At 40.3% G+C, this 12,799-nt stretch overlaps 1 protein-coding gene across 6 annotated transcripts in view; it reads left to right on the top strand.

Annotated features, from left to right (window-relative positions):
* KLHL5 (kelch like family member 5) overlaps positions 1-12,799 on the top strand; it is a 59,169-nt gene that overhangs the window by 20,635 nt on the left and 25,735 nt on the right. For 4 of the 6 annotated variants that reach the window (XM_054164031.1, XM_009896562.2, XM_054164020.1 and 1 more), the window contains one exon: positions 7,585-7,770. In XM_054164031.1, coding sequence (XP_054020006.1) covers positions 7,628-7,770 — 143 coding nt within the window. In that variant the 5' untranslated portion in view covers positions 7,585-7,627. The remainder of the gene's footprint in view (positions 1-7,584; positions 7,771-12,799) is intronic. The other 2 variants (XM_054164024.1, XM_009896563.2) reach the window with 1 other exon arrangement.

Genomic DNA, 12,799 nt, shown 5'->3' with positions numbered 1-12,799 from the left:
GTTTCCATGAACCTGTGCCTTTTGGCTGCAAGATTGTAGTTCTGGCTGTTGCTATAATTCTTTTCTCTATCACAGAGTAAATCACTAGCCCTCAAGTTCATGTGTGTGTATAACCCATCAGTATCTTCAGGTTCACTTTTGTCCTCTTTTCCACTGTCCTTTCTTACCATACCCTATGGATTTTTAGCAGTCTTTGTTGTTACACTCCATGGCTTCCTCCTTTTGTTTATTCTCTTCCCAGTCTTTGGAAGACAAACTGTGCCAGGGGAAGTTTAGGCTTGAGGTGAGGAGAAAGTTCTTCACAGAGAGAGTTGTTAGGCATTGGAATGGGCTGCCCAGGGAGGTGGCTAAGTCACCATCCCTGGAGGTGTTCAAGAGGGGATTGGTCCCATGGTTTAGTAGTCATGAGGTCTTGGGTGACAGGTTGGACTTGATGATCCTTGAGGTCTTTTCCAACCTTATTGATTCTATGATTCTGAGAGTGTCTTGATTTTTACCATTGCTTGTTTTTTTCTGAGAATCTTTTCAGAATCCTTATTTTCAACAAATTCCCTTCTCTGCAGCTGAGGTTCTTATCTTACTGACTTTGAAACATGAAGTGTTTTACTCCCTACACAGTACAATAAAGAACCACAGAAGCTGGCATATATTTCTTTTTCAAGTTGTGTTCTGAAAACATTCTCAATCTTCTCTAATGTGTATGACCTAAACATTGAGTGCCTTAGCCTAAAGATCACTTGAAATTGCAACAGATCTTCTAATTATATTATTACCAAAGAAAAACCTTGAGGTCATGCATTTCTTATGCAGTGTCTTCCCTCAAAGGAGACAATTAGATTACCTTTTGGCCGTGTAGGACTTTTTATTCTAATGATTATTTTTCATTTAGGAGGTCCAGCTACTGGGGATTATGTCTGTTCTACTAAGAGAGAAATGTATAATTTTTTTTTACCCATCTCCACAATTTTGCAGGGTTTAGTACTCTCAATGCTTTCATCTACATGCAAAAACGTATGGAACACAGAATTTAAGCCAATTCATATAACGGTTTGGGTTGGAAGGGACCTTGAGGATCATCTAGTTCCAACCCCCCTGGCATTGGCAGGGACACCTCCTATTAGACCAGATTGCTCAAGGCCTTATCCATCCTGGCTAAGGAGGGGGCATCCAGGACCTCAAGTTTTTCTTGCTCCAGTTCCTGTTTTGCACCATTTTCAGTGTCTCTCTGGAAGCCACATGGGTTGGTGTATAGTGCTGCCTGCACTAATTCCAGTAGCACAGACAGAGCATTTGCTTTTTGTGGGCTTCCTGAGGGGACCAAGATTACGTCGTTTTGTGAGTTCTGCATTGCCTCTGCCATTTCCCTGGTAGCTTTGAAACCCAAGGGCCATTTTCATCCTAATGTGAGAGTAGGCAGAAATCTCAAGGATAGCATCACTCCTCTCAAATGGCAGCTAGTTAATGGTGAGAAACTCAGCTTATTGCCTGTACTGAGAAGATCAGAATTCATCTGGTGCAAAGCTGGCTGCACAGCTTCCCTTAGTCACGTTATTTGCGGTCTCTTGCCTTGTGAGGCAGTGCCTTAAGGAATTGAGTGGAAAGGAAAAGAGCTGGCTCGTGCTGAGAGATGAAGTGGGGAAAACCAGTGCAGAAATAATTTGAAAATTAAAGTTTATTTGTTGATTCTGTGAAGCAGTTCTGAGCTGACATAGTAGTATTATGTTTGGAGTATTTTCTCCATCAAGATCACACTAATTTGGGAGGTAATGTTGATCAGCTTGAGGGTAGGAAGGGTCTGCAGAGGGACCTGGCCAGGCTGGATCGGTGGGCCAAGGCCAGTGGTATGAGATTCAACAAGGCCAAATGCTGGGTTCTGCACTTAGGTGACAACAACCTCATGAATTATCCAGACACAGGGCAGAGTGGCTGGAAACTGTCTGGCATAGAAAGACCTGGGGGTGTTGATTGACAGCTGGCTGAACATGAGCCAGTGCATGCCCAGGTGGCCATCCTGGGCTGGATCAGGAACAGTGTGACCATCAGGACCAGGGAAGTGATTGTTCCCCTGTAGTCTGCACTGGTGAGACCACACCTTGAGTACTGGGTTCATTTTTGAGCCACTCGGTAGAAGGACATTGAGGTGCTGGAATGGGTCCAGAGAAGGGCAACAAAGCTGCTGAAGGGGCTGGAGAACAGTTCTGGTGAGAAGCAGCTGAGGGAACTGAGGTTATATAACTGAGGCAACTACCTGAAAGGAGGCTGAAGTGAGATAGGTGTTTGTCTACTCTTTTTAGTATAAAGTGATGGGATGAGAAGAAATGATCCCAAGTTGCACCAGAAGTTTAGACTGGATATCAGCAGGAACTTCTTGGCTGAAAGGATTCTCAAACACTGTAACAGGTTCCCCAGGGTTGAATCCCCACCCTTGGAGGTGTTCAATAGCCACAGAGACATGGTGTGCTTAGGGACATGGTTTAGCACCAGATGTGGTAGAGTTAGATAATGTTGGACTGGATGATCTTAAAGGTCTTTTCCCACCCAAATGATTTTATCATTCTATAAGATTTTGCAGATGTAAATCCCATTGTGATGCTGTCCAACCCCTTTGTTCTGTCAAGGCTGTAGTAAGCAGCTGCACTTCAACATACTCTCTCTGTCAAAAGAAATGTGACTTTTAAATACAAGGCAATAAGCTGTTACTTGCTGCAGAAGGTTAGAGGAGACAAGGTGGTACTTGTGTATAAGGTCAGCATCTGTGCTACATATTCTTGATCTAACCGTGTTACTTCTACCCTGTAGTCAAACTCCATTTTTGCAAATTCAGAGGATTTTGCAGATTCAGAGGAGTAGTTGACCTTTCTTCAGACGTACTAATGAGGCTGTAGTTCAATTAGGTGAACTGATCATGGCAGTAAAACATTTTTACATATGAGTGAATTTATGCATAATTTTTCAGAGGTGACTTTTTCAGACATGACTTTATATAATTTTTCAAGAAAAAAACCCCACCACACCAAAAAAACCCAAACAAACAAAAAACCACCACCAACAACAACCCAAAACAAAAACAAAACACCCCCCCCCATTTTTATCTTAATATAAAATTTCCAATTTCATTCCTCTATTTCTGTTCTCAAATAAATAGTTTGAGTTGTGTGTTGGGTTTTTTTCTTAGTCATGATGAATTCTTTATTGCTTCATTTTTATTTCAAAGGCAGGTGTGGAGGTGTTTAATGTGAAAGATGCCTTCCTAAAATTAATACAAACTGCATAAAACAAAATACTTGAAAAAAGGTGTTGAAGCCTTTGTTATAGCCAAGGTTGATACTTACTGGAATTCCCAAGTTGTTAACTAATATGTCTGCTATAAAACAACTGTTCTAAGCCCTACTTTAATCTCCTAGCTTTAAAATAATTAAAATACCAAATCCTGTTAATTGGAACAGGTTGTGGTTCTCCCTCATAAAACTAGAAAAGCACTGGTGCCTCTCTTTTGAGAGAGTTTAGTAGAAGTGGGTGGAAAGAAGGCTTGCGGATGTTACAGTTAGGTTTGGGTTTGTATTGCTTTGTTTAAGCTATAACAATGAAGCTTGAAACAGCACCAGAAGCAGAGGTGTGAATTCAGCTCTTCAGTCAGGAGAGGATAACAGGATTTGGTAGTTTAATTATTTTAAAGCTATGAGATTAAATTTAGAGGAGTTACAATGGTTCTTTTATTGCAATGGCACACAGTAGTTAACAGCTTAGTAATTTCAGTAAGCATGGACCTTGGCTGTAACAGAGGCTGCAAAACTTTTTTTTCAAGCATTTTATTTTCTGCATTTTGCATTAATTTTAGGAGGGCATCTTTTATACCTCCACTTCTGCCCTTGAAATAAAAATGAAGCAATAGAGGATTCATTATGACTAAGAACAAACCCCAACACACATCTCAAACTATTCAGATGTGCTTTTACTTTTGAAACTCTTTTTTCACCACTTTACTAGCCCAGCTAATTGCTTCATTACTTTTAAATGATCTGTTCTATTGAGCAGAGCTCCTTAATCCAAACATCCTACTTCAAGAAATAAAATCCTTTAAAAATGAATGGGTTTATGGCAGAGTTTATGCATGATTTCAATTTCAAAAGGCATGCTCATATAAATTCTTTATTAGGCAGAGAAGTTGATGAAAGCTAGCATCTTTAGTATAGAAATGTTTGTCACGGGGGCAGTAAAACATGTAGTTAGCATGATAAAGACTTTGTCCTTTAACTTATATTTTTACAATCACCCTGAAGTTGTAGCATAATAAAAATTTGTCAGTGCTAGACAGGATTTTTTTGACAGAAATAGAGAAAGAAAAGAAGGACCAAGGAAAGTGTGACTGAACTTTAAGGAAAAAAGGAAACCCTACTGAGCAATGAATGCTCTAAGATGTTCATAGTAATATTTCCACTCAATGTGTTAAAAAAAGCTGTCTTCCATCTTACTATTAAAGCAATATGCAGGGTTCTTTGATACCCTTATCTTGTGCACTGGCAGGCCTCAGTCTTAAATGTCAATTTTCTTAGTAGCCTGTGAGGTATGCAGAAATAGTTAATACCTCTAGCTTATGGGAGGGGAAATTTGTCCTAGACTTACATTGGAGTTGAGAGCTAAATCCAAAAGCTGCCTTGATACTCGGGAGCTGCAGGACCTCATGACTGTTTGCTCTGAGCGTAAGATTCACAGGTCAGTGTTAGATACCCAGGTTTGCAGGCTAAGAGTTCTGGAGGGCATTTCAGTAGTGCTGCTGGGAGAGAGGAAAGCAGCTTTTTCCCTTTCTCTGTTCTTTCCTTGCTAGTGTATTTTTCCAACCTATCATAGCCATGGCAAACTGAACTGTGGGGAAGGAGGAAGGTTTAAATTTTCCCTAATCGCAATAGGCATAATTAACCCTTAAAAATCTGTATTTCTTTTTTTGCAAGTGCCACAACTATTAGGTTGTCTCTTTCATGTTCTCTTTATGAACCACGGAAGCTTAATCTTTACTTGTCCTTTTCCTTTCTTACAGAAAATAGTTTGTAAGTTACTGGATAGAGGACAGGAATAAGGTTGAACATCTTCAGCTGAGGGGAAGAGCTAAGCCTGGCTCTGCTGTGTCCGTAGTAAGTGCTTTGTTGTGGGCAGTGGAAAACAGACACCACTGCGATTACTTTTCTTTGTTGAAGGAGAGTGGTGACTGCCTCTGAGTTCTGGGCAGAAGATACACATGTGCTGTGTTGGGGCTGGCAATATCTCTATTGAGGGTGATCCAGCAAAAGTTTTTTTCCTTCTCCATACTGATTTGCAGCTCATGTTCTATCTGCACACCTCTTTGTGAGGTTGCAATGTAAATGAAATCCCTGATATTAATTTTAATCATTATTAGTAGACTTAATTTGAGGAATCTGGGTTAAAATATGGTTTAGACAAAGGAAAAAAAAAAACCCCAAACACAAACTCTCAACAATCTGTATCAACACAATTAAGGATGTGATAACTTGTGATAAGGAACAAGAATTTCCTAAGCGTGTTGACCAGCACATTGTTCTTTCCATTTCTGTTTCTTTTGCAGGGTTGCTGGTTTAAGAGTTGCTTTCCCTGAGTACTTCTTGCTCTCTGACTGTGAGAATGCCACCCAGTTTTGCAATATAATGGGGTTTTTAGCGTTGCACGGTTACACTTTTCACATAGGAGTTCCTTGATTCAGTTTCCAAAATAGCCACAAAGAATACTTGTTCCAGCTTGTAAGAGGGCCAGTGGTGGAGCAGAGCAAGTGGCTGATGGGGGGGGTTTGAGGAAAAGTTAACACAGCTGAAATAAATGCTAACCGAAGCTTCAGAGAGCATGTTTAAGATAAAACCCTGCAAGGGAAGGAGGTGCGCAGGTATCTCAAATCTGATCCATTACTAGATTTAGATGTGAAATAAGTGCCACATTGCTTGGAGTTTTTAGCTATCTGGGCACATGGGGAAAAAAAAACCCACAAAAAAACACAACAAAAAAACCCCCACACCAAACCACCACCACCAAAAAAAGCCAAAAGCAAACCCCCCAGCCTTTGCAGAACATTTGCTGCTTAAAATTTAGACTGATTTTGAGGAACTCTGTCTTGAAATTAGTATCCTAGTGCTAAGGACTAAGCTAAATACCTCGGTGGATTTAGCTCTGGGCATGCTGCCTGTGTTCATGACTCCTTTGTGAAAGCAGGGGTCCAGGTGTAGATCTTGTGAATCCATGTCCTTCCTAACATTATGGTAGGCCCAGAGAATTTTGAAAGTTGCCTGCATTATGGAAAAGTAAGTGGTAGTCAGTTAAAGAACCACGAGCAAGGAAAGGTGCTTCTCTTAGTGTACATAATTAGGATTTATCTCCTTTCACCCATGCATTCCTTTTAAGTTTTGTGTTTCTCTTTTCTCCCACACTGCTGTGTGCATGCACAGGAATAATTTTTCTCCCCATCCACCCTTGTGTTTTCCCTTTGTTGGATTTGGATGTGCTAGATCTCATTTCAGGCACATAAGACATAAGTAGGAGTGGTGGCATTTTGATGTTTCTTGATTTATTTTTTTTTCCTTATACATGCTCAGGCTCTTTTACTAGGTCCATATATGCTGAGTTTTATTCTAACTACCTTAGGCTAAATGTGAAGCAAGACTGTAACGTACGTGTGAAGTATGACATTAACATATGTACCAGGGAGGGGTTTGATTCCTTATTGCGTCCTTCCATTGCTTTCTCAGTTTGCAGGGTTTTGGTAAGATGTCTGTTCTTCCTTAACCGTCTGCCAATGCTATAGATACAGGGAACTGGATTATGTGTTCCTGCTCTGGCAGGGTGGTTGGACTGAAAGATTTCCAGAGGTCCCTTCCAACCCCTAACATCCTGTGATCCTGTGAACTACTGGAGAGTCCAGTGGAGGCTACAAAGCTGCTGAGGAGACTGGAGCATCTGATAAGGAAAGGTTGAGAGACCTGGGGCTTTTTAGCCCGGAGGAGAGCAGCCTGAGAGAGGGGATCTTATCAATGCTTCTCAGTATCTAAAAGGTGGTGGCCAAGAGGATGGGGCCAGGCTCTTTTCAGTGGTGCCCAGCAACAGCACAAGAGGCAGTAGGCACAAACTGGAACACAGGAGATTCTAACTAAACATGAGGAAAAACTTACTTTGATTTTGCCAGAGCACTGGAGCAGGCTGCCCGGAGAGCTTCTGGAGTTGCCATCTCTGGAGTCTTTCGAAACCCACCTGGATGTGTTCCTGCACACCCTGATCTAGGTGAACCTACTTTGGACTCAATCTCCCAAGGTTCCTTCTGATCACCACCATTCTGTGATTCCTGGACTGATCTTTGTCTGTTAGTTGAAGAGTACAATATTAAATGATCATACTTTTCCCACAATGGTTTAGATAAAGTTTGATGGAAGAGGGAAAGTATAAATATTAATAGAAATAACATAGCATGGGAATATATATTAAATACTATATGCAATTTTAAAGTCACATTTGATTTTTGGTTTATCCTCTGCAGACAGAATTGCTACAGCTTAATACTATGTGAACTGATGTTTCTGTTACTGTTTTCAGCAGAACTTCCACCAGCAGCCATACCTTATCATCTTGTCAAACTATGGAGCCCTGTGCCTCAGATGAGTTCTTTCAGGCTCTCAACCATGCTGAACAAACTTTCAAAAAGATGGAGAATTACCTTAGACACAAACAGCTGTGTGATGTGGTGTTAGTGGCTGGTGATCGTAAAATTCCAGCTCACAGGTAAGTTTATTATCATTTGAAGTAACTTAATACTCATTTACAAATGCAACTTCAAAGTGTGTCCTGTGTTTTCTTTAAAAAAAGATCAGAACACCCTAAACAACTTTGAATTCTTGAAACATGCTTATGTTTTTTTAAATTTTAACATTCATTTGGAAACTAACAGTTAATTTCTGCCAGTTTTATGCAACACAGCATCAAAAATAACTCTGCTTTCACTTTCTACTTTTTGTTTTCGAGCATATGGTAAAATATTTTCATAACAACATAAAGACCCCAAATGGACCCTCAGGGTATTGTAAGTGGTAGCTTCTGTACCATAGAATGGTGTAAAATTTTTTTTCTTAGATTTACTTTTCTTTTTGCTAATAGTTAAGTTGTTGGAGTCATAATTAGTAATAAGGACAGTCTCCTGTCCACATAAAACTTTTTTGCTCCCATAGTAAGAAGAGTCCTTTGATGGCAAAATACTGAAGACTGGCAGTAGGTGTTGGATGACTAATTAGATCAAACATTACCCTGTCTGTGTAATTAATAGACCATCTAGTGTGCCACTGAAAAAGCTAGGAAAAAACCCAAAGTTTGTGGAACAAAAATAGGAATAACTGAAGCATTTTATGGTATTTAATGCACAGTATTTATAGTTCAAGTAGGAACCTAGGTCTAATTAAGCTGTGGTTTCTTTCATAAGATTAGGCAAATAGTAGCCGAAAGCATTCCTGTTTTACGTTGCTCATGCCTACCCCCACACTGAAACTACAGCTTAGTACTCTAGCAGTAATAAAAAGATGGGAAGAGGTTGCTGGTTTAGGTTTGGTATTCTTAAAGTGCCAGATTTCTGCATTCATTCAAGTGTCTCTGTTATGCTGATGCAGCTGAGGAGATGGTAGCATGAGATTGAGAACTGACTTGAGGAGCTGGGAGGCAGGTCTACTTGCTGTTGTTTTCAGACACTGCATCTTACAAAACTTCGTTTTTAAACAATTGAGACTATCCCTGGCTTTTCCAAGTTGATTTAAGCAAATCTTACTGCAATTACTGCTAGAATGGGTGGTCCTGCTTTCCTTCCAACCCCTGACCTCAATTCCTTTGTAAGCATTTATAGCTAGCTGTGGATGATGATGAATCATTTTTGAATAGACAATAGGGTGAGCAAGACAGTTTGGCTTTCCCTGTGGCTACAGAGTTGCTTAAGCCTGGTCTTCAGTTTGTTCAAATTTGTTGCAGAACTGAATTGTCCCTGTGGAGAGAGTGAATCAGAGGAAAACGGGGAATGCTCACCCTCAGTGGATTTGCACTCACTGAAGTAATTTAGAAGTCAGATAGCTTTGGAGTGCTGTAAACAGGAAAAGTAGTGATTATAATAAGGAAATAATTTCACTTCCTTATGTGGCCAAGGCAGCACCTTTGCAGCACACCGTTCTGGAGTATGGCTTTTGTAATAGTTAAAAGGTGTAGAAAGGGTGCAGAGGACAGCTGCAAATACCTTGTAAGGATTGGAAGATTATGGGATTTCTGCAGGGAGATAAACAGAAAGACAATGTGCTAAAAAGTTCTTTAATGTGGTTCCTACCTGTTTCTCATTTATTTAGAGAACTGACTTTGCTCCTCCAGATTTTGCTACTGTGTCTGTAGTGCTTTAGGCACTTGCTGCCACTTGTTAATTGCTCTGCTCTTTTCTTTGGAGGAGAAACATCTTACTGTACGTGGTATACTGTGTTTTTAATATGCATGAAAGTTAAGGCCAAAGAAGGTCTTGTGCTTGGAGCAGGAGGCTTATGATTGTCCTTAGTTCACTTTATAAGGCTAGAGCAGCTTAGAAGGAAGCTTTGTTTTTTTGCACGAGTTTTTCTCTTACTGTTTTGTTTTCACAGAGAAATGTGTCAAATAACTACAACTACAGTCTTTATCTCAGTATGTCCCAAAGTACCTCACTGAAAACTGAACTTTTCCATAGTGGGAAAGATAAAGATGGAAATCATAAATTTGGTTCAGAATTTTGTAGAAATTCAGTAAGAAGGCTGCCTTTTTGTATTTGGTGTAGCCTATGCTCTAAGACAAGAAAGTCTGGATGATTTTTCACTGCCTGCATCCAAGTCTTGTCTTCCTTGGTATTGACTGCAAGCTGGAGCACTTACAGAACATTAGTGATTTTATCTTAACAAGCAACAAAAGATGTATTAAATATATAATAGCTTAGTGACTGAGCATTTTAAGATGTTTATGAAAATAGAAAGTTTGCTTACACTGGACAGCTTGTTAAGAAAGAGAAAAGGTCATCTAGAATTGAAGGAAGAACGTTTTTCACCACTATTAGTATTGCTCCTATGTAGAGAGGCGTTTTCAGATCTGTTTTGAACCTGGTATTTTTAATAGTGCCTGTAATTTTTTTCCTTAACTCTCACCTTTAGTTTTGAAGATACTTGAATGTTCTGAGGTGTACAGTGTATGTTTTTAGAGAAGGGATCAGCAGGTTTGTCATCTGCAATAAGAAGCAGCACAGGTGACATATTACTGTAGAAGTCTGAAGAGTCTTGGTTTGTATCTATTTAAAGAATTCAGGCTATGAGTATCACATACAGCCATGATTTTTCTCAATACCATGTGCTCTATTATTCCAAGACCTTTTATCTTCTCATTCTTTGCTAAAATTATAGCTAAGAATGAATTTAGAAGATCAAAAAGCAAGTGGGAAAGGGGACAGTTTTCCACAAGGTAAAAAAGAATGCTAGTGGAAGGTGATTCTGCCCGTGGCAGGAGGGTTGGAATAGGATGATCTTTGAGGTTCCTTCCAACCCAAACCATTCTATGATTTACAGCTACCTGAAGGGAGGCTGGATTGAGGAGAGGGCCAGCCTCTTCTCCTTGATGTCAAACAACAGGACTAAAGGGAATGGTTAAAAGCTGTGCCAGGGGAGGTTTCCTAATATCCAGGGCTGGATATTAGGAAATATTTCTCCACTGAAAGGGTTATCAAACATTGGAATTGGCCTGCCCAGGGCAATGGTGGAGTTGGTGTCCCTGGGGGTGTTCAAGCATCATGTGGACCTGGTGCTTAGGCACATGGTGTTGACACTTCAGTGCTGGATCAAAGGTTGGACTGGATGATCTTTGAGGTTTTTTTGATTCCTCCTCCTTTAGCCTGCAATTCCAAAGAGAAATTTTGCCAATTCAAATTAAATGAAATGTAATTATTATTATTTTTTTAATATCAGGTACTTTTTCAGTGTATCCATAATAAAAGTTGGGGATTTTTTGCAATTGCTTGCTGACCAGAACATTCACATCAGCAGGGGAGTGTCTATGTAAATCCCTGGCCAGAGGGAATATAAACCCTGCTCTGCATCCTGCAACCAGCAATTTGATCTTTGCAGAGCCATTTTCCGTTCTCCTGTTGACAACTGAAATATGGAAATACAAAAGACATGGGACTGAAAGAAAGAAGACAAATGGAAGCTTAAGTACTCTAGGGGTTAGGAAGCTTATTTGGAAAGGCACAAATCCTGGTTTGCAGACATTTTTTATCTTTAGGCTTATTTATCTTTGTACTTCTTTGCCATATGCCTAATAATGCTTCCTTTCTTTCACAGTTGTATTGCCTCAGTTTGTAAATCCTTCACTGCAGACTTTTTGTTCTGTTTTAGCTACATGTTTATAAAAGTTTAACAGAAAGTACCATTCTGAAACAGTCAAAGTATGTAAAAGAAGTAGTTCTGTGATAGCTTTGTGTTAAAAAGGTTCTCTTGCTACTAACAGTGTGGTTGTTTTGAAGATCTTTACAAAAGGGTTTATTGTAACCCTCATATCAATGTCAGAGGCACCAAATGAATTTTGAAAGGTTTGATTTGCCTCAAAGAGAGCTGTAAGTGGAAATCATTTTAACAAATATACTGCATGTGTAATTTTAGGTATTGCTTGCTTTTAAACAAACTTAATTTAAATAAATACAGATATATTTCTAGGGTGGGATAGTACTACTTCCATGTATTGTTTTTATTACTGACATGCTTTGTTAAAGAATCCCAGAATGATAGAATGGTTTGGGTTGGAAGGGACCTTCAGAGTCATCTAGTTCCACCTGCCTTGCCATGGGCAGGCACACCTCCTACTAGACCACCTTGCTCAAAGCCCCATTCAACCTGCCTTTCAACACTTCCAGGCTTGGAGCCTCCACAGCTTCTCTGAGCAACCTGTTCCAGTGTTTCACCACCCTCAGGGGGAAGTATTTCCTCCTAATGTCTAATCTCAATCAAACTTCTTTCAGTTTGAAGTCAATTTCCCCTTGTCTCTCCATGCCTTTGCCAAAGGTCCCTCTCCTGTAGCCCCCTTCAAATACTGGAAGGCTGCTAGATGGTGTCCCGAGACAACCTCCTGGGCAACCTATTCTAGAGTCTCACTGCTCATACTGAAGAGCTTCTGCCTAAGATCCAGTCTAACCCTACTCTCCCTCAGCTTCAAACCATTCCCCCTTGTCCTACTGCTCAAACCTCTTAAGAAATGTCCCTTTCCAGCCTTCCTGTGGGATGTCCTCAGGTATTGGAAGGCAGCTCTAAGGTTCCCCTGGAGTCTTCTCTTCTCCAGGCTGAACAATCCCAACTCTCTCAGCCTCTCTTTATAGCAGAGGTGCTCCAACCCTCTGATCATTTTCATGGCCCTTCTCTGGACCTGTTACAGTACCATGTCCTTCTTGTGTTGGGAGTTCCAGAGCTGGACACAGGAGTCCAGGTGAGGTCTCATGAGAGTGGAATGAAAGGGGAGAATCAAGAAAGTGAACTAGCCAAGGCCACCGGTGCGTGAGACTCTTCATATGAGGATGCATCACCTACTCAGTATCACTTTACAACTTAAGTCAATGCTATTAGTGAGTTCCCTGGAACTATTTTCAGCTATTACACAGCTGCACACAACGAGTTGCCTAGAAAGTGTCTCTTTTATCTTTAAGATGTTAAGAAGCTTTGTTTCATTCTGTCAGATGAATCAGATCAGGAGATAGTAAATCTATAAATTGCCAGGTTCACCAGCTATCATC

The sequence above is a fragment of the Dryobates pubescens genome, chromosome 1 (assembly GCF_014839835.1).
Source record: "Dryobates pubescens isolate bDryPub1 chromosome 1, bDryPub1.pri, whole genome shotgun sequence".
In the NCBI taxonomy this organism is placed as follows: domain Eukaryota; kingdom Metazoa; phylum Chordata; class Aves; order Piciformes; family Picidae; genus Dryobates; species Dryobates pubescens.
The sequence above is the reverse complement of the archived record's forward strand: the minus strand, read 5'-3'. Positions and strand labels throughout refer to the sequence as shown.